Here is a 22,576-nt window from a genome sequence, read left to right on the forward strand (position 1 = left end):
TTGTCCGTAGCCTGATGGAGTACTGCTCTCCCCTCTGGGCTGGTGCTCCTGCCTCCCACCTTTCTCGGCTTCACGCTGTCGAAACCAGGGCATTTAAGATCATCGGCATCTCCCGCAATGAAGCTGAGTCTTTGGGCCTCTCACTCAATCACCGCAGGTTGGTCGGTGGTCTTTCTGTCTTCTACCGACTCCTCTCCAGCCTTGCCCCCCCCTGCTCTCTCTGCGATTTGTCCCCACCACATTTCCACAGGGTGTTCAAGGTCCGCCAACAACCCCCTTCTGGTAAAACTACCAAAATCACGAATCACTGCTCATCTTCACTCTTTCATTCCTCTTTTTTCCCGCCTTTGGAATAAACTTCCTCACTCTATTCTTTCCCATTCTTCCCTCCAGGCTTTCAAAACAGCTGTTCACCACCACCTCTTATCTTCCCCCATCCAAATCCTCGATCTTTTCTACCCCCGATAATCCACCCAAGCCCACTTCCTTCATTTCTCCTACTTTCCTTCCTGAAAGTCCCTGAAATGTCCATCTTCTCTTCGCCATGTTCCCCGTCCCATCCCCATCCCTCTCCCTTCCACAGTTCACCTAATGTGTCTGTTCCCCACTGTTTTGTCCCTTCCACTCCCGCCCCTCTTGTCTCATGCCTCCTTGCTGTGAGTTGTGTGTTAGCTCTCATACGAGCCTCGACCAAGGTATACAAAAAAAAAAAAAAAAAAAATCTCCCCTTCTCCCCTTCTCCCCTTACCCCAACTCATCTCCCCTTCTCCCCTTACCCCAACTCATCTCCCCTTCTCCCCTTACCCCAACTCATCTCCCCTTCTCCCCATACCCCAACTCCTCTCCCCATCTCCCCACACCCCAACTCTTCTCCCCATTGTGTGAACAAACAAAGTAGTTTTGAGTTATTAACGTGTTCAACCAAGCAAGGTTGATGTGCCATCGATGAATGAAGTAACTAATGGTACAAAATCGGAATAAAAGTGGAAAATGAAAACAATCCAGTGTTATGAGTGGTGGCGAGAGACCCACCTCGAGTCTTGAAATCCACCTTTGCCTCCACGGTCTTATGAAGCTGGGACTTGAGGCCGACAGTTGCAGTCGCATTGTGTAGAAATCCACACAAACACTTTGTAAGGTGAATGCAGTCACAGATTGGTGACACTGTTCTGAGTACTTTGGGGGCTCCAGCTCCCCAGGTGTTTCCTGGCGATTTGTATATTTTTATTTATTTTTATTTTTTTTGTTGGAAAAAAAAAATAGAAAAAAAAAAGTCATATCAGCACATCGTGAATGAAGGTGTCAAATTATTGTTGTTTCGTCACTTTTGCACTCTCCGATCTGACTCGGTCAAAATGGCCGCAATGCTTTAAATTTAATACCTCTGTCACTGAAGGTTATGTTTTCACCCCTGTCTGTCTGTCTGTGTGTGTGGGCAGGATGTTTCAAAAAGTTGTAAACGAATTTGGAGGAAATTTGGTCGACAGGTTGGGTGTGACGAGGACGAATTGATTCGATTTTTGGTGAAGATCAGGATTCGGATCTGATTATTATTTGTTTTTATTTTTTTATTAAGTGATTATTTTACCATTAAGAGGTGGGGCCAAAAACGATATATTGCATGATGTTTCAAAAAGTTGTGGATGAATAATAATATAACTTGATGTACGAGTTGACTCGGTGACAAGAACAAGCCGATTCGATTTCGGTTAAGGTCCGGATGAAGATCCGGCCTCTCAGTGGGATACAAAATGTAAACTGTTCAGTCTGGCGGAGGTATACGTTCTACTGCGTGCTGTTCTAATTTTTCTTGTATTTTTTTTATACCATTGTTTCCATTTTTCCTTTATTGTTCTTTCAAACGCTTTCTCTGCTTTCCCTTCTTTTCGTACCAAAGCCATTGATGTTTGTATATCAGTTGCTGCTCACTGTCCTCGTTCACCTTGGATGCTGCATGTTGGCTTGTATTTCCCTTTTCATGTTTTCAATTCAAGTTGTTTTTAGCTCACACGGACTTGAGGTCCAGTGATCTTATGCGATCGAGCAGTTGACCGTGAGTGAGTGACTGAGTCAGTCCATAAACACTACTGTCATTATCACTTGAACCAAACGCACAATTTTGATAAAACTTGGACACAAGCTTTAATATCTGATGCCCGACGAAGGTTTCTCGACTGCATCAAAATCTGCACTCACGAAAGGGGTTTATGGGGGGTGGCGGGTGTTTGACCCCTCCAAAATAGGTATTTGCTCTCTTCTCTGAAACGACAAACGATTTTGATGAAACTTGACCACAACCTTCATCACCTGTGATGTCCCATAGTGTATTGACTGCATCAAAATCTGCATTTATTGAGTAGTCTGCAGGGGGGTGGGATTCTGACCCCCCCCACACACCCCCAAAATAGGTATTTGCTCTCTTCTCTGAACTGCACACAGAATTTTGATGAAACATTACCACGCCCTTCATGATTGACCAAAGTTTGTTCACGTCATTAAAATGTATAATCATGATCTTGGGGAGGGGGGGGGGGTATCTGGGGGAATGAGTGACTCTGTTGCTCTTGATCCAGGTGAGCTTCAGGATGCACGGGTCTATTTTTTCATTCTTGTGTTCAATACGTATATGGTTATTGAAAAGAAAGCTTTTTATGCCTTGGCAGCCAAAGGCTGGACACGTTCTGTTTTTGTGTTGTCTGTATGTTCTTCAGTCGATTATCGGTTTTATTTTTTACCCCCATTAATTTGTGAACCACTGAAGAGATGTTCAGCAAACATTGCACAAGTATCCAGTGTAATCAAAAGATAAACTGATGACACGTTATTTTAAAAAGGTCAAAGGTAAAATAGCGTTTGCCATTTAATTGAATATCACTTTGTTGCTACAATATCTTGTGAACCATTGATGGGATTTCAATTGAACTTGGCACAAGTGTGAACCAATTCAATTATGGGTAAAAAATATAATAAAAACACAGGGCAAAGTTTTAATGTCATTTCATTTTTGGACATCATTTTGTGGACAACTTGAGTGAGAATCAAAACCTACTGTCTCTCTCTGTGCGTCTCTGTGTCTCTGTCTGTGTCTCTGTCTCTGTCTCTCCTCTTCTCTCCTGGAAAAGTGTGTTGACATTTAATGTAGACGGAGTTGTATCGATTGACGTGTTCAAGTCGATTTCTGTATTTTAGTTTTGTTGCTATTCTCGGCGTACCCATGCAATTTTTTTGGATAATACCTTTATATATTTTACTTCATTGTATCCATAAGCGTTATGTACGGGTGATTTGTTCATCAGTCTTACCTTGAATATTTACCTCCGCCATCGGAGGTGAAGGAGGTTACGTTTCTGTGTGTCTGTCTTTGTTTGTTCCTTGCAAAATCGAAGATTTTTCAAGTATATTGGTCAGTCTATTTTGTTATTCTGTCTGTCAGTCTCTTTGTTGCCTGCAGGTCACAATTTATAACCGATCCTCACAAAACCTCAATCCATGGTGGAGTTTGTCATAAGGAAGAAGGCTATTGTCTATGAGGTCAAAAGGTCAACAACTAAGGTTATATTTCTAAATTCCTCAATTTTCATCCAATTGACTTGAAATTTAAAAAGGATTTATATTTCTGGTCATTGAATTCAACCAGTCAATTATTTTTGAGGTCAACATCGGCCGAAGGTCAACAACTAAGGTTATATTTCTAAAATCCTCAATTTTCATCGGATTGACTTGAAATTTTAAGAGGATTTTCATATCAGGTCACTGTCTTCACCCATCAATTATTTTTGAGGTTCACTTTGGCCAAAACGTCAACATTGGCCGAATTTCTAAAATCCTCAATTTTCATCGGATTGACTTGAAATTTGAAGAGGATTTTCATATCAGGTCACTGTTTTCACCCACCAATTATTTTTGAGTTCCACTTAGACCAAAACGTCAACATTGGCCGAATTTTTAAAATTGTCAATTTTCATCCGATTGACTTGAAATTTGAAGAGGATTTATATTTCATGTCATTGAATTCAACCACCAATTATTTTGTAAGTCAACATAGGCCAAAACGTCAACAAAACGTTCTAAAATTGTCAATTTTCATCCATCCATCCATAAGGATCATACTCTGTGCAGACCGTTGGTGCTGCCAAAGCAGTCTCCTTGGCTATTGGGTACAATCCTGAACGGGTCGCCACTCCGACATAGCATACCAGCATGCTGGCACTCATTTTACTGACCTCTGAAGGATGACAGGCAGTCTATCATAAATAATTTTTTTAATGTATATATTTTATGTATATATATATATTTATGTATGTACATATTTTTACATATCTGTATATATATATATATATATATATATATATATATATATATATATATATATATATATATGTATATATATATATATATATATATATATATATATATATATATATATGTATATATATGTATATAGAAATAGTGACAACTTTTCCTGATGGTGATGATAACTGTCATTGCAGAGGACAACAAGTGGTACCGAGCTCACTTGATGGATTTCCTGCCAGGAAACTCGGCATCTGTTTTTTACGTGGATTTTGGAACATCTGAGGCCTTGTCGATGTCACGCTTAAGACCTTCTAAAGTTAAATTTTTACAGTTGTCTTTTCAAGCCTTACGCTGCTCTTTGGCAGGTGAGCACATTGTCACATGAACAACACAGTGTAAATGTGTTTGATAGTGTGATCACCGTGATGACGTCATCGTTTCTTTCTTTGCCGTGTAGTTTTTACAGGTGTTTTGCTGGGTGTTTTTTTTTATTTTTGTGCGGATATGGGCCCAGTCAAATTGTATTTTCCCACTTTATTGATGAATCTTGTGTCCTTTTGAAGATGAAACTTTTCCATGTATGTGCTGCTGAAATCAAAATGTGGTGTTGTGTCCCATTTTTGTTTTTATGTATGCATGACCTTTGGCACACAACTATATCTGGTACTATGATTGATGGAATGAATGATTAGTTTTCAAAATGACTGCGGAAACCTCCAACAAAGTATTTCTGTGCATACTTACCGCTCCAAAACAAAACGGGTTTATTCCTCCGATAGAAGAACTAGTCTTGCTCTTGAAGACTGGAGCTTTTGTTCAGATGAAGTGTTAGTTTCCGAAACAGCTTCTCTCATTGATTCCCATGACATTTCGTTTTCCTCGATCAACATCCTGTCAATTTCATCCATTATTATCCCCACGCTTAAAAAAAATTAATGGAGGGATATTGTAGTTTGTTCGTCCGTCACTTTATCTGCTCCGAAACGGTTGTGCAGAAATTCACCACACTTGGTAATTGTGATCACCACATGGCAAGAAGGTGCGAGAGCAGGATCATTTTGGTTTTGCCCCCTGGAGCCCTGTGGTGGATTCAAAAGGTCAAATCCCAAGAAATGCAAATACAGTTATATTTTCAGACATTTCAGTGATACTTTCTGCTGTCAGACCCCGTTATTCATGGGGTATACATTCCTGAAAAATGCCGCAAATGTCAGGGTCCACGAATATCAGGGCATTGTTTTTTTGTTTGTTTTTTAACATGGCCTCGGCTCATGGAAGATCGATTACACACAACAAATCAGGACACAACATAACAAAGGGAACAAACAGCAGGAGAAAGGGTAGACTGAGACAGACAAACAAGGGATGCAGGTAACGATGAGGGGTAAGGCAAAATGCAAAGGATGGACAATATGGCTACATTAGCAAAATTGTGTTTGACCAGTTTGTGATTTTTGTCGAGGACTGAGGAGAGGGAAGAGGCTGCTGCCTGTATGTCAGAAGGATGAGATGTCACATCACAGAGTGGACTCATCAGCAAAGAGATAAAGAGGATTTTTCCATCGTCGGTGAGATCATTGATGAAGATTAGGAATACTATGGGGTCGAGATCACTGCCTTGGGGTACTCCAGCCTCGACAGGGAGAGGAGATGAACGGGTTCCGTTGAGAGCCCCCACGTTGGTTACGAGAGTGGAGGAAGTCGGAAATCCAAGAGTAGAGTTGGCCTTGGATTCCAGAGTCAGACATTTTCGAGAGCAAGGCAGGATGCCAGACTGTATCAAAAGCTCGAGATATGTCTGGAGAGGAGAGATGGCCCTGATCTCATGTCTGATCTCAAGTGCCTCCATCCATTGTTGGGAGAGTAGAAGCAGCATGTGCAAAGTTGAGTGACCAGGTCTGAATCCGAATTGATGATCTGAGATGAGACTGTTGGAGAAAAGGAATTATTTTGTCAACTCCTATGATGGATTCCATGGCCATGTTGACGATTGGAAGTACAGTGAACTAATTGGGCTGTAGTTAAGGGGATCTGTTTTTGCACCTTTTTATGTGATGCGGTGTTGGCTGATTTCCAATTTCCCAGGTAGATATAGGAGACCAGTCCTGAAGTGCAAAAAAAAAAAATAAACCCGCGATTGTGTTGAAGCAGGTCGCACTGTTTGACTTGCGGATATGCACGGTCTTCGAATAGCGGGGTCCGACAGTATATGCAATCAACATTGGGAGACGCATGAAATATGTAACGAGTTTTTAGATTTGACCCTCCCCACCCTCCCCAGTTCATGCCCCCCAGGGGGTGGTGACTTCAAGTCACAGGTCAAAATGAATTTAAATTTTTTTTTTTTGATGTTGGTATGGAACTTTTGCCATCTTTCAACTTCGCTTGAGGTGGGAAGCATGGGGGATTTGTGATGGCATGCCAACGACTTCGCTCTCGTTCCGTATTCAATTCCTGATGGGATAAAGGTTCCAGGCTTGGCGGTGTAATGGGTAGAGTGTCGGCTCTGAGTCTGGGAGGTCGGTGGTTCAAATCAAGTAACACCAAAGACTTACAAAATGGTACGTGCTGCTTCCTTGCTTGACGCTCGGCATTCAAAATGATAGAGCACGGACAAACAACCATGGGAAGGCAATGGCAAACCACCCAGTACAACCCTTGCCAATAAACTGCTTCGGCAGCACCGACGCTCTGTAAAGGGTATGGTAAATCAAAATATAGAATGAAGGATTTCCATTATTTAATGGCATTGCTGATTATTTTGACATTCCTCAACTCTGATATAAAGTGATTGCTTGAAATGTTCTGTAATTCACAATTGGCCCTTATTATTTCCATGATGCAAAATAACCTCTGTCATAATGTGGACAGGCCAAAATTTCTGTTGTTTTTTGTGAACCTCTTTCAGGTGTCAAACCCATACATGAGTCTTGGGGCAGTGACGCTCAGACGATGTTCAAGAAGATAGTCTGGAATCGCTCGATGAAAGCAAAGGTGATCAATGGAACCGAGTCGGGAGCACTGGATGTCGAGCTCATATTGAGTCCTGATCCAGACGAAAGAAGTGGTCTTCCAGAAAGCTTGGCGCAACGTCTTATCGATGCTGGAGTTGCCAAACTATCGATCGGGATGGCAGAATCGGAGCACGGTGAGTGAATGTATTTTGAACTGAATATAGTTGGAGGTTTGCAACGATGTACATTCCGATCAATGCACAAGCTTGTTGAACCCTGGGAGAGATATATAAATTTTAAATCTGGTATTCTTTACTTTATATCTCAAGACCTTAGGTGCTGTACAAATGTTTTTGTAACACTGACATGATCTTATGAATTCTACCGGCAGTTTTAATTCCCCAAACACTCGCAAAGTTCTTAAAACATGCCGATCGTGGGTAAATCTGACTTCATACCCAATTTATTGGCACAGAGGAAAACTGTAAAAGAAATGTGCTCCACGGAAACAACGCAATGCTTTCACTCTGAGCAGAAGTTGTGTACATGCAACATGTGCAACAATGGCTGATTTAGAACCACCAATGTCTCCCTATGCTGTTCACACCGCACCTGTCTCCCTGAGCCTCCTCACTTTGCCTGACTTTCTTCAATTTCATTTTCCCAAATAAACACCTTTCTTCGTAATTTGCGCACACGCATTCATGCCTAACGCAGCTTACCCATTAATGTATCCCCAGCTTCCCCAAGCATTGTGGCTGATGATTATATCAAGAAATGGGAGTATTCGCAGCTCCCACTGAATGAGAGCTGCGCCGTGCTCGTTACCGTCGTTGCTGGGCCTTCTGAGTTTTACTGTCGCTTGGCAAATATTGCAGGTACACCCCTTCCACCTCCATTCTGTGCTTGTTGGCAATTGTCAATATAGGAATGGACATGAAAGTTTAACTCAAAATAGTGCTCATCAGCAGGCTGCTATCATCTCGTAGTTCCCTTGCCTACACAAGGCAACATTTCCTGTTTAGTTATGCCAAGGAATACATTCTGGATCACTTCTCATTGCAGCTGGTGCCAAGGGCTTTAAAAAAAGTGATGTTACCGGCTTTGCACTGACACAATTCCTGGGACAGCAGGAAGGAGATGGCATTTTCAGTTGGTAGCCAAGTTGCGAGGAGTTTTGTTTTTATAACCTTCCAGGCAATTACATATCTCATTTTCAATGGAACTTTAGTTTTGTACATTGTGGTTTACACTGATCGTCTCGGTGCTTTCATTGACATACATTTTGAGTTCTTACACTTGTTTGAACTGATTATAAAGGTTGTAACTTATCAATTTATCACATGGGGATTTTTGTGCTCATTTCATTCATCCCACTTGGTTTCATTGATCATCAACTTGTTTGATCGTTGCTGCCAATTGGTTTGTCATGTTGTGTGGAAAAAGTGATTGCGAGTTCAAATGGCATTCCCAAAATTCCTGGTTTTGTCTTGCTTTGCAAGATAAATGATTGTGTCGTAGTGCAATATGCGATCATTATTTCGTTCATTGTGTGGTATCCTGAGTTACCACGAGTGATTGGATATTTAATTTTAAAATGTACATCTTATTTTTGAAAAGCTGTCAATTATAAAAGGGAACTTTGGGTTTGTGGATGGTGTTTCCTATTGTCGGCACCATTTTAGTACCCGTAACAAATTTCTGAGATGCAATATAAGATTTGGCAATAAAGTGTGGGCTGTCGCTTCATATAGAGCAAATCAAGTGAGTCGAGCAGAGTACCTACTTCCTCAAGGTCAATGGTACTCCAGCTGGGTTTACTTGCGAAATGGTAATTATAATAATTATTTATATTCCTTCCTTCAGCTGGATTTGAACCCGGAACCTCTGGAACTCCGTGCAGTCAATTATCCTAACTGCTAGATGCACATTCAGACAGTTTAAAATGACTTGAATTGTTATGTTGTTCATGAAAATGTCCGAATAGCAATTATAATGACTTTTGGTCAAGATTCTCTGTCGCATGACACATGAAATAGGTTTCTTATGCAGTCGCTCTTTGGTATTGTGTAAAGTGTTGTTTTTTAATTTAATATAATGAAACGTAGTTTGTAACATCTGGGGTTTTGTTTTTTTTCTTACCCCATGCCTTGAGAAAAAACCCCATGCCTTACCCCATGTCTTACCCTTGAGAAAAAAGGGAGGGTATGGACGGGGTCTGCGATCGGCAAATTTGATTGGTCAAGATGATTTAAAATGCTGTAATATTTTGTCCAATACTGCTAATCGGAAGGTTTTTGAAAGTGCCAAAAAGGCGATTTGTGTTCTCGTGTTCAAGTCTATAATTCAATTAAAATAAAATAAAGATTTTGAAGATTGAAGAAGAAATTTTTTTTTTAATGGTGCTTCCCACAGTTGATGCAGCGTCATTTACACCACCTTATTTAACACGTTGCATTCGTTCTTCGTGTCTGTAAAGGCCCAGTCACACCTTGATGTTTTAGCCAGCTTATGCCGATTTTTGGAAAATTTGTCTAAAACGCTGGTACACGTTGAATACGTTATGGGTAAGTTTTGATAACATTGAGAGCACGCTAAAAAACACTGCCATACGTCGTTGTACGCTGGCTTTAAACGTTGTACTTTTTGGTTTTCCTCAAATTTTCCATGCTTGAAATTTTAAGACATGCCAGCGTATGACTCACACGTTCCGCATAACGCTGGCCATAAGTTGTTGGCACGTCACGCGATCGTTGACACACGTCGACACACGTTACTTGTAAGTTACTCATCAGTCGAAACACGTCGAGGTAATGTTTAGCGTACCCGAAACTAATTTCTAACCTATGAGTAACGTGTTGTACTCACGTTGCGCGATCGGTGACACACATCGACACACGTTACTTGTAAGGTGCTCATAAGTCGAAACACATCAAGGTAATTGTTAGCGTCAGTGTTCCAGACTTCCTGGTTTTATTTTTTTTTTCTTCCTTCCTTCGGTATGATGGTGATTTTGACACTTCGATTTCTAGTGCGGTTATAATATATAATTAATAGGCTGCCGCTCAACGATTTAAATCATAACCGCACTATACACTGAACACCGTCATACCAAAGAAAAAAAAACCGTGAGTCTGGAACACTGACGCTAACCATTACCTTGACGTGTTTCGACTTATGAGTACCTTTCAAGTAACGTGTGTCGATGTGTGTCACCGATCGCATATCGTGCGTACAACTTATTCCCATCGCATGCGGAGCGTGTGTCATACGGCAAGTACGTCGTAAAATTTTCAACATGTTTAAAATTACAAGACGTACTCCATTTAATACGGCGTATGATAGCGTACTTTAGCGTTCTATTCACGCATACCAAACTTACCCATAACTTATTCGACGTGCGCCAGCGTTTTAGACGCATTTTTCAGAGGTCGGCATACGCTGGCAAGATCGTCAAGGTGTGACTGCGATGTTGACATTTCCATTTCTGCGGCGGTTATGATTCGAATCGTTGTGCGGCAGCCTTTCCATAACCTACACCACGTCATCGTCGGCGATGCGTGCAACGCGCTATGCCTAAGTTAGACTATCGTTGGGCATAGGTTGTGAAGGCCGACAACAGGTTCAGCATTCGTTGGTATAAGTTATCTAGAACACAACGAAACGTTCTGTGTCCGTTTCTAATATGTTATGCATAAGACCAAGTCGTTACGAATACGTCCGAATCTTTAAAAAAAAAAACATCAAAAGTTCAACGTAAGCCAGCGTTTTACATACATTTTAATACGTTGCCATTGCTGGCTAAAACGTCAAGGTGTGACTGGGCCTTTACACAGGTTTAATAACCGATTCTGTAGCGTTTGGAACCTCATCTTTTTTTTTTCTAAAGCACCAAATATGAACACACAAAGCTTTATTCACAGGAGTTTTGAGGATGTTCCCTTTATTAGTTGTCACCCTCACACAGCAGGAAACATGGTTTTGCAGTCACTTTTGACTGTCTGTCCAGACCCTAATTATTTTTTTTACCATTTGAATCTTTTAAGAATATATATTATGAGAATATGGCGAAAATAATTAAAAATTTGGTCAAAATGTGAAATGGCAAAATCATATTGACTATAAATAGCTCTTATTAGCAACGCCACAGCAGATTGTGCGAGACTCCACTTTTATCACTTCCTTGTTTCTTTAATTACCATTGAGCTTCAGTTTGTCTGTCCAGGCCATAACATTTTTACAAATTGGGCTTTGCATTTTGAGATGCTTTCTGGTCTTCCTTTTGTTTATTTCAACTAGTTTGTGGACACAAGTTATCTGTCAAACTGTCTTTGTCTTGGGTTTAAAATGAGAACCTGTATTGACTCCAGCTTTCATCTCGACACTGTATTTAGAAAAAAAACAAAAAACAATTTAATCTCCTGGGTTGCTGCCTTAGCCTGTTATGACACCTGTTGCTTTCGCACACTCTGGAACACCTGTTGCTGCAGTTGAACAAGAACTTTTGAACCTTATGGAGGAGCTGATGACCATTTGCCCTTCATTGCCATCTCAGCCCATCCTTGAACCAGTCCTGAACCAGCCTTATTGTGCGCAGTACTCTAGTGAGTATAAAGTCTGAATAATTATTTTTCTTTTACAAACCTCTTTGTTGAGGTTGCAACATTTGTGATGCCTGTTTGAACAAATCACTTTATGGTTCAGGGAAATATTTCTCAAATTAACCCAGTAAGTTTGAAACTTGTATTTGCTTTATTGCTTTACTTATGATGTAGCCTTCTATTTATGATACTTTAAAATGGATGGTAGAAAACGGTGAGGGTTCTTGGGTTTAAATTTGTAAAATAAGAATTGATAAGGTGAAAGGGTAAGAATGGATGAGATGGATGGAATGTGGAAAGAGGAGGGGGGGGAAGAAGTAATGGGGTGATTTATGGCATGATACGGGTTGAGGGATGAGGAGAGGTGTCAGAGTTGAAGCTTCTGCCATTTCTGGACACAATACAAAAACATGGCTCTTGGTGAAATGCAATCGAATTGCTTTTGACACATAGATGTGTGCTGAGAACTGATGTCAAAAGCCGTAATGCAATTCCTCTACTTTGTTGAGACAAAATGGAAAATGCTCAGATCTACTGACCTGTTCATGTGCAAATACATTGTTAAATACATAATTAATTGTTGAACCTGGATTTTAAATTTGATATCCTCCATCCAGCAAGATGTGCTGGTGCACTTTATAATTATAGCCAATCCTTCTTTTGCATTGATCTGGAATTTTGATGTAGTCGATGACCTGTGGTACCGTGCACTCGTGGTGGCTCCCTGTGGTCTGGACGGTGTGCCCGTTCGCTACGCAGACTTTGGGAATGGCGAATTGGTGCCCATGGCCCGACTGCGACCAATCCCAGTTGAGTATCTTCGATTACCCCTGCAGGCAATTCGTTGCTCCCTGGAAGGTAAGGCTTACGGTAAATTGTTCAAATGTTTGCGTCATTCTTATTATTTGGTGGGTTTTTGGGGGACAAAATGCTCACAGACTTCCTCTTTTTATTGTTGATACAAGAACAGCTTGGCTTTGTTTTGAGCTCACCCATGACATAGTTCAGTTGAGGTATTGGCATCGCATGTTGTCCGTCTGTCAGTCAATGAGTCAGTATGTAAACACTTGGATTTTCTCCAAAACTACACACAATTTTGATGAAACTTGACCACAGCCTTCATCACCTGTGATGTGCTAAAGTTTGTTCGCAGCATTAACCCTTTGAACTTTGAGCTCCTTGGACCTTCAGCTCTCCCACCCTGGACTCCGTGGAGAAAAATCGGGCCGCTCGGGTGTATGGAGATTTGAATAGCTTCCGGTAAACTGAATACTAGGGTATGTGGAGGTTTGAATAGCAGCTGTTAAAATGGCCCCTTGGGTTCAAAGGGTGAAGAAAAAAATTGGGGTCTTCAGGGGGTTGGGGGGTGGTCAAAGTGGGTCCAGGTTTGACCCCCCCCCCTAAAATAGGTATTTGCTTTCTTCTCTGAAACCTCACACAACTTCGATGAAACTTGACCACAACCTTCATCACCCGTGCTGCTAAAACTAATAGTCTTATTTTTACAAAACTTTGTATAACTTCTGAGGACCATGACCTCCTGATGGATGCCTTGCAATTACAATCAAAAAATGCGCATTAAGTTGGTTAAGTTAAAGGTCAAATTTCATTACGATTTCAGGATCGCGACTTTTGACTTCTCAAAAAGTATTCGCCTGATTTAGATGCAACTTGGTCGGAATTGACTCCGCAAGGTGTTTTTACAAGTTTGTTGAAACCATTCTGCTAATTTACATATTTTATGGTTCTTCCACGCTTCCCAGTGGTTCCCTGGTTCTCCCGGGTGAGTGCATGGGGCATTTCAACCGGCAAAGGCAATTTCCTTCAGTTGCTCATGTATCATAACACCATCTCATCATTGGACAGGCTGTTATGAAAATGCTTTTTCGTTTTTTTTAACGTGGACCGTAAACTTTGTTTCGGGTTTTTTCGGACGAGTCGAAGCCCTTTCTCTGCCATAATTTGTCACCTTTCATTAGACGTGCTCTGAGTTTTGCTAAGTTATTCACTTACTTGTCCACAACTCAGCTGATCCTTCCATTGCTGAGCCATGTGTATTGAGATTGCACGAGGGGCAGTTGGTGAACATCTTGGCTCTGGCCTGCACGGGCCCTGGCTCTTACTCCGTGAGGCTTTGCAACTCAGACTCCTCACCGAGCCATGGAGGATTGCGAGAAACCCAGCAGTGCAAAGATGTTCAAGATGGTGAGTCGTCATCTCAGTTGTACCCGCTGCATTATTTATTCGTGCTTTTTGGACGTTGAAAATCAATCGGGTACTTGGTTTTCCACATTTGGAAGCATCATTGCAAGTGAAAGGATGTGGTGGTGGAACAGAACTCATCGCATTGATTGATCGATTGATGGACCTCGCTATCGGGGTTTTTTCCTTCAATCAAGTCTTTTTGTACATGATGGACAAAAAAAAGACAACCTTGTGGACAAATTAAATGTGGCAGACAAAAGAGGGATATCATATGGTTACCAATGTTTAAAAACAATAAAAAAATGTTTCGCAAAGAAGTGCAACATTGTATTTATTGTATTTATTTTTTGTTTATTTATTTATTTAGCAGTTGTCCATTTTCAGTTTACATCACTCAGGAGAGGCAAAGGATGAGGCCAAGTCGGCAATGGATTTTTTTTTCCACCTTTTGCATCCATTGAGACCACTTTATGCAAATGTGTGTGTTATCGTTCTTGAGTAAACATTAACCCCTGTCCTTTCAGCGAAGTAATTCGTAACTTCTCTACTGCATCATTGTCTGTCTTGTTGAGGACATAACCCTGAGGTACTTAACATCACTTTTGGGGAGTTTGCATTTCTTCCTCAACCACTTTACTTTTATCAGCAGTGCAAGTTTGTGAAGTGTTTGAGCCAAAGCCAGACATTTCTGGCTAATCTTCTACAACATGACTATGTTGCACAAGTTCTTCTGAGCCCTGTGGCCTTTGGGTCCCCTTTGTCGTCCTCTCTCCATTATCATGTCTGCGTGCACACCGTGAATGAACCATTTATGTTCTCTCTGTATGCTCTTCCTCTCCTCAACTCTATCTTCCCCTCCCGATAAGTTTTTATCGGTGGAGAGGAAGAACCTCTGTTCCTACAAATTCTGTTGTATCCGGTCCCTCTATATTAGGACAGTCAGTCATGCCATCCTTTGGTAACAATTACACCAGCCAATAGCAACATTACTCTTAAAGGGTGGGGGTTGGTCATACCTGGTAAATCAAAAAGGGAAACGACTGCCGAGAGTTATTATCGACCCACTTGTCTAATGGGTTCACAATCCACATATTTATACGCAGACGTCTTTTCCTTACTTTATGCATATAAATTGGGCACCTTGTCCCCTCTCCCTCTCCTTTTACCTTCTATTTAATTTTACTTGATTTCCACCTTTGTTGAAATCACATTTTTCTCTCCACAATCAACATATCGTCATACAAGCAACTATTTTTTTTTAATGACCCTCCATTGCTTTTCCTTGCATCCTTCCAATTTGCCGATCACTTGTGATGTCGTGTCCCAATCAATCTTTGGCTCATTTTGTATTCTCATAAAAAGATTGACAGGGAAGGGTCCACTGGGCAACGTTGCCCACAAGACTTTAGTTAAATTAATCATGGATCAATCACACTTGCAATTCCCAGCAAAGTTCACCATCTCACTTGTCCTACTTTAATACCATTGATCGAAGGGTCTTCGCCATAAAATGCCATTACTTCAACCTTGGAGTTGTTGTTCTCCAAGAATCCTGTTACTGGTTTTCTCTGAAATTCTTTTCCAGGTATTACCAATTGGACTTGCATTGGTAGGGTCAACCACACTCTGAACCAGCATTGCTGAAGTAATACTTACTTGCGTCGTCGTCGTCTGAGAAGAAGTTTGGGATTTTCTCTCATAAGCTTTTTCATTGTTACCTGGCAGATTTATTTTGCTTGTTTATTTTTTATTTTTGCTTTATTCTGGGTGCTCTTTGGGTTTGAGTCACAACTGTCATGTTCCATTGCCTTTTGATCATGTTCATCTGTTGTCTGCATTTCTGTATTTCTCATCACAAACAAAGCTTCTGTGAAGTCTTTTTTTCTCTCTTTTTTTTTTGGTTAAACAGCTCTTTAACTGCCTCACTTCACTGTGGAAATGGTGTCTCACACCATTAAACAGCTCTTTGCAAACCTCGCGATTGCAAAACCAGTGTCTTTTGAAGAGTGTGTCCTTCGGATATCCAAAGAGAAAAGGTGTCTTTTGATTGCCCACAACACCGTTGTTAGCAAGGCTCCACTCGATGGCTCATTATCTGTCTGACTTCACTTGCATACATCGAAGCTCTGCCGTCCTGTGCATCTTTAGTTTTATTTGCCAATATATCTCCAATCTTTTTCTTTTTCCTCATTTGTGTCTCTCCAGTTTTCTACACTTTAGCATTTTCCAGTCATATACTAGTACCAATATTCATAAATTATATTTGTATTTGCACAAACACACAGCTCTCCGTATTCGCGAAAGTTACGTTCCTGGAAATTCTCGAATTCAGGACTTTTGGATGTGGATACCTTGGTTTAATGGGAAAAAATAATCCAGAAAACAGTTAACCATAAAAATAATTGGTGGTTGAATTCAGTAACCTGAAATGCAAACAAATCCTCTTCAAATTTCAACTCGATCAGGTGGAAATTGAGGATTTAGACATTTGACATAGATGTTGACCTTTGGCCTATGGTTGACCTTTTGACCTCAAAAACAATAGGCTTCTTGCTTATGGAAACCCCTACCAGCTGGTGAAGTTTCGTGAAGATCGGATTAAAATTGTGACCTGCAGGTGATTGACAAACATACAGACACGGACGAATGCACAAGACCAACCAATAAACTTGAAAAATCTTCGATTTTCCAAGTAATAAATAACTAAATGACAGTGCAGGATACGCGAGTGTTTTTATGATGATGTCGTGACGATGGTGGTGTTGGAGGGCAAGTCTGAAGGATGATGATTCATGCTCACTGTGGATGTGCTCACACTTGTGCCCAGCCATAACCCATTTGTAAGGGAAAACTCATAATGTACTGTACAGGATCAACAAGCCTCTCAAACACATTTACCTTTTCACTTAAACTTGTCACTTTTGTGCCTCTTTCTAGCAGCCTTTCCTTCCCCAGTCGTCTTATGTTTAGAGGCCTTGATTAATGGTCGTTCAAGTTCACGGTAGTGAGTCGTGCGAGGTGTTTGTGGTTCGGGAACTAAATACAGCACTGTGGAGTATGAAAATCTGCTCACCTTCCCCGTTTTAGTGATTGAGTGGGTGGGAGGTTACATGGGGGTTTGCAAACATCTGAAAACTGGAGGTCGATGGGCCTCGAATTTGGAGTCTGTGTACATTTATGAACTCGCAAATACGTGGAACTCAAGAATGCAGAACTCTCGAATACAGAGGGTTTACTGTAGTTGCAGAACAAAGACAATATTAAACTCCAAAAAATGCCCTGGGCATTTTTTTTTATGTGGGGGGGGGGATGTATTGTCAGCAATACAATAAATTACAAGGGTGCTTGTTAACCTCTGCCATCGAAGATCGGAGGTTACTGTTTTCACCCCTTTCTGTTTGTTTGTCTTTGTTTGTTTGTGAACAGTATTACGGAAAAACTCCTCGACGGATTTCGACGAAACTTGGTGGGGGGGGGGGTTAGGAATGGTCCAAGGATCATGCCATTAGATTTTGGACTCTGTTCCCCCCCCCCCCAAAAAAAAGTTGTGAGAAAAATTTTTTTTTTTTGCATTTCTACATGTTTTAAGTGATTTCCACCCCCCCCCCAAAAAAATTTTATTTAGAGAAAAAATTTTTTTTTTGCATTTCTATATGTTTTAAGTGATTTCCAAACCACCCCCAACCCAAAAAAAATGTTGGAGAAAAGAACTATAACTGTCAGCACTGTTGACATCATATTTAATGAATAAGATATAAGGTTCACTTGAGTGACCCAGCAGTATTGGCGGCGGAGGGTTTGCACTCTCCCGAGTGCTCCCCCTCAAGTATTTGTTAATGTAACATGAAGGAGATTGGAACTAAAATTTGTGGATGCATGAATATTTGACATCGAGCAGTGTTTGTTTTCTTCCTCAAGTTCTATAAACGATCAAATATTTTGCAGACAATGATTTTGAGAACACCCGACCTTTAAGTGTGCATGCGGCCTCGGAGCAGCTTACAAGTGAACAGGAAGAGACTGTGAAGGTGACGTTTCCTTTTACAAACAATGGGCTTCATTTCACAATCTCACAAATAAAAAATTCTCCCTGTCAGACAGTTTTGTTTATTACGCTGCCTTGTTATGCAGATCGGCGAGTACACAGAAATGCTCCAGCTGATGCAAGAATTCAAAGACCAATTCTTCACGAAGATGGAGCAATTGATAGTCCATATCAAAGCCCTCGAAAAGAAATGACGCAACAACGTTGCTTGAATGCTGGCCAGTGTTACATTTCTTTGTTGCTTAATCACATTCTTAACTTGGTATATTATTGCCCATTTGTAAGGGAACCTCTCAAGATAAGCCGAATGTCCAAGTGTTGAAGAACCCGGCACTTGTACTTTAAAAGTAAAATTTTAATTCTATTTTACCAAAGCAAACTGTGCTCCTGCTCCTGGAAATTGATATGCTGTAATGCTACAAGGGAAGAATAATAGTTTTGAGGTGAAAACGTAATGCTCCCTATAAAATTAATGTTGATGTGAGTACTTGTACCCAGGTTGGTCGTTCGACCCGTAAATTTTATACTTTCAGGGGCATAGACGAGCGTAAACTTCCTCAACCAGGTAACGTTTGTTCGGAATGCTTCTCATTCAAAGTCATTGTGACGTGATGCTTTAAACAAAATCTCCATTTTGATATGCATTCTGTTGATTTAGGTCAAAAACAAAGCATACAGACTAATGGATGATATTTCCAATTGCAGCATTTGCTGTCTTTGATCATCCAGGACTGACTCTTCTCCCTTTGGGAGTCCTTGCAAAATACAAGGAAGATTAAATTTTTATTTTCAAAAACTTTACAACCGGTTTTTTGTGGCAGAATCGCCAAACACAACAGTCTTTCATTACTCTCGCATTTATTCAAGCTGCATTTCGATTTCATTAGCAACTAAAATTGCAGAACATTTCATCACGGCCCGACAGGATGGTGCGGAGGTTGCGCAACAGTCTTCGGTCCTTCTCGTCTTTATTCAATTCCCGATCCAACTATCGGCAGTCCGATTGGTGCTTGGTATGCAAGGTGTTGCATCAAAAAGGGCTTCATCTCTCGGATGGACGTTAAGCCTGGTGCCCTGTCTGCTGTCATTAGTTGATGGATGTTAAAGTTCCCACTGGGTCTTTCGCGAAGAGCCGGAGAGTTATCACTGGCACCCTGAACAAATTTCAATTTCCTGCTTCAACTGCAGGTAGCAAGGTCTTGTCTTCTCAGCTATTCCTTGACACACTAGGTTATGCCATTTATTGTCTTGTGATTGCCGTGTTGGCAGCAGCATCCACATTGTGAATACATTTTCATACACTGGTGCGTGCATGTCATGATGAACGGCTAACTTTGGCTTTAAGAGCAACCGTAACATCATTACTCCACCCTTTTCATTTATTCCTTTTTCTTTTCCCCGTTCTTCCTGTGGAACCGACTCTTAGATGACAGTCTTGTTTGTCAACTGTGCACAAAAGATGTGTACAAGTGGAATGTGGTGTGAAGTGCAAATTTATGAGTAAGAAAGTGAGGAGGTGAGCTGACTACCCACTGGTCTATAGTTTCCTTGAAATGTTAAGTTTGGATAGGTGAGAGACATTTATTTAATTTTTTTAAACTTCCTCTCAAGTTTTATTTTTATTTTTATTTTTTTCCAAGTTGTTCGAGAAGTGACAAGGAATTGAGGAAAGGTGTAACTGTGGAAGACAAAACCAGTTTGACAATGATCTCAAGCTTTTGAAAATTGTTTAAAATATTTTTCTTCCTTTCATTTACTCTGTCAAATAGGCAAAGAACTGTAATTCAAACATTGTTTCCCCCCCCCTCTTCGAATGTACGTTTAAATGTACATGTTGGTTGTTAATAATAGGCCATTGTTTGGATTTGGTTGACATGAGATCCTCTTATCTTTTAAGGACTAATTTCATTGGTAAACTTGTGTTTAAATTTTTTTCCATTGGAATGAAGTTGTTGATTTATTTGTTTTCTTGTTGCTGATCTGTTTTCTCATTGATTTGTCATTGTTCTCTTCCATAGAATAATTTTTGTTGTACTCTACTCAAAGTTTAATGGCTCCCTTGTGTTAATTGAATTTTGTTTGAAATTTTGATTCTGAAATAAAAGGTGCATTCAATGGAGCCCGAGCGACCAAGTCTGTTTGCTGTGTCCCACCATTTTGCCGACAAATCTAGATCCATAAGCCCATCAGGAGTTATTTTTCCATTGAATTGATATTTTGAACAAATTGATCTCTGGGAAATGTGCTCGAGTGGTGCTGGGCCTTTACTCTTCACTTTTTTTTTTTGTATACCTTGTGAGGCTCTTATGAGAGATAAAACTTCTATGCCATTGTGGTAAATTCAGGGTGATCCATATTTAAGTCCTTATTTTAAATATAGACGTACCACGTTGTAAAAGTAAATGAAAGACCAAAGTATTTTTTTCCCTGAAAGGCCAATTTTTGCAGTTTTAATTTGTGAAAATCAAATCTAAACATGAGCTCCGGCGTTCTCAGCACATTATTTTTTTTCAATTGTTCGCCAACAATTTTCACAACCTAACAAACTCAACAAAAACTTTGCGATTATAACGTTCTCATTCATCCAAATTAGTGAGTTTACTGCCATTCACTTTTTATCTTGCCAAAACGAAGTTTTTGCAAGATATGTTAGTCAGCTTGTATGTTTTTTTGTTTTTGTTTGTTTGTCTGTAATCACGTATAAAAAATTCTGCAGAGCACAGTTATCATTGGAAATTTTTGTAACTTCGCATATCAGAGGCCTATAGAGGTCCCTTTCAGTGCACAAAATTTTGAAGGTCAAAGGTCAAGGTCACTTTGTCGCAAATCAGGGGAGTCGACGAAACCCTTATTTTTTGAGTAATTTTGATCGGATCGTCTTCAAACTTCATGGGAATAGAGTTCATGGTCTGGCGCTCAGCTGATTAATTTTTGGTGGCGATTGGCCTTGACCTTCATGGTTAGCGCCTGAGGTCAAACATATTTGACCCCAAGGTCAAATTTTCAAGTTTTAGGAACCATATCGTGTAGTACCTCAAATTGAACACCTCGATGAGTGCTTTCTAGACATATCAAGCGTGAGACATTATGACGTCATTTGATGACGTTATGAGGCAAACGCATATTTTTCATGGTTACTCTGTAGAACGATTATCATCGGAATCTCTCGTAGGCAGATATTCCTCAAGGAGTCGCTCCTGGTGGATAGCAGCTCTGTTCACCTCAGTGTGACCTTAAAGAAGTCACACGTGGTCATCTTTTGGCAAGATACGGGTCACCCTGCAGGTGACATTGTTTTTATATTTTTTTTTGGACAATCTCCATAAATAATCCAAATTGCACGGAGTTAAACCGGAACTCCTGGATGGCCATTCTATCGGTCCTCGTCACCCGATCTATTCTCGTGGAAAGTGGATCTCCAACCAATTATGAACTTCAATGGAAAAGTGAGGGGTGCCATCATCTTGTATAAAAATCGTATCTGTGTTGTCCCATTTCTGAATTTTGAGAAGAAGAATGTTTTGAAGCATTTCCAAGTATCTTTATCCGTTCATTCTATCGTGGAGAATGTGACGTCCAACGAGTTGGGTTGATGTCATTTTGCATCAACCAAGTAGTTTTGGCTGACTGTGGCTGCATTTGACTATCATTTCTGGATCATTTCCTGGCTCGTAATGGCCTGTTAACCAAACCGCTATCTTGGAAAACAACCTCGTCAGAGCAAATGATGTTCTGTAACACTTGGACAGTCATCAATCCACCAAAGAAAATGTTCACAAAACACCATTCTCTTATCACACTCATCTGGAAACAACTGCTGAATATATCCAGAACGGGCCCCTCGGGTGTGTGGAGTAGAAATTGAATCAAGATAAATATAACAACTATTGGATAAAAACAATTATGGTGAATAATATGAGTTCTTCCATTTCCTTCAGTGGAAGGGCTTTCAGTATATCTGGAAGAACATCAATTAAAGTAGCTCCAACAAAAGTTTCTCCTCTCCTTCAAGCAATATATTAAAAACTAGAAAAAGCATCAAAAAGAAAAAGCTTATGGGTGAAGCTTTGGAAAGAAAAGATAAGATCATCAGCAGTAGGCAAGGAGAAATTTGTATTTTTTTTTTCAACAACTCTAAAGATGTAAATCTTGATGAAATAAAGGATGCTAAACAAATTTAAATAAAATAAATGATGAAATGACATTTCGTTCAGTAGTAGTTAAGGACCATTTTAAAATTACCTTTAATATAAAAAATGTCGTCGTTGAATCTGTTGATGAAAAAAGTATATAGATATAGATGGTGTTGTTGTTCGTCTTTCGGCTGCTCCCGTTAGGGGTCGCCACAGCGGATCATCCGTTATGATCCGCATACTGATTTGGCATAGGTTTTACGCCGGATGCCCTTCCTGACGCAACCCTGGTCGCCTCTTACGACACAGGGATAATATATAGATATAGATGGTATCGTGAAG

At 40.4% G+C, this 22,576-nt stretch overlaps 1 protein-coding gene across 5 annotated transcripts in view; it reads left to right on the forward strand.

Annotated features, from left to right (window-relative positions):
• LOC147033842 (tudor domain-containing protein 1-like) overlaps positions 1-20,220 on the forward strand; it is a 211,638-nt gene extending 191,418 nt beyond the window's left edge. For 4 of the 5 annotated variants that reach the window (XM_085871804.1, XM_085871782.1, XM_085871812.1 and 1 more), the window contains exons 19-26: positions 4,491-4,661; positions 7,205-7,444; positions 7,991-8,128; positions 11,741-11,854; positions 12,539-12,709; positions 13,880-14,056; positions 18,002-18,084; positions 18,188-20,220. In XM_085871804.1, the coding sequence (XP_085727930.1) occupies positions 4,491-4,661; positions 7,205-7,444; positions 7,991-8,128; positions 11,741-11,854; positions 12,539-12,709; positions 13,880-14,056; positions 18,002-18,084; positions 18,188-18,295 (1,202 nt within the window). In that variant the 3' untranslated portion in view covers positions 18,296-20,220. The remainder of the gene's footprint in view (positions 1-4,490; positions 4,662-7,204; positions 7,445-7,990; positions 8,129-11,740; positions 11,855-12,538; positions 12,710-13,879; positions 14,057-18,001; positions 18,085-18,187) is intronic. The other variant, XM_085871822.1, reaches the window with a different exon arrangement.
• The last annotated feature ends 2,356 nt before the right edge of the window (positions 20,221-22,576 follow it).

This window comes from Eptatretus burgeri, chromosome 1 (assembly GCF_056783735.1).
Source record: "Eptatretus burgeri isolate ZD-2024b chromosome 1, Ebu_testis_v1, whole genome shotgun sequence".
NCBI classification, from domain to species: domain Eukaryota; kingdom Metazoa; phylum Chordata; class Myxini; order Myxiniformes; family Myxinidae; genus Eptatretus; species Eptatretus burgeri.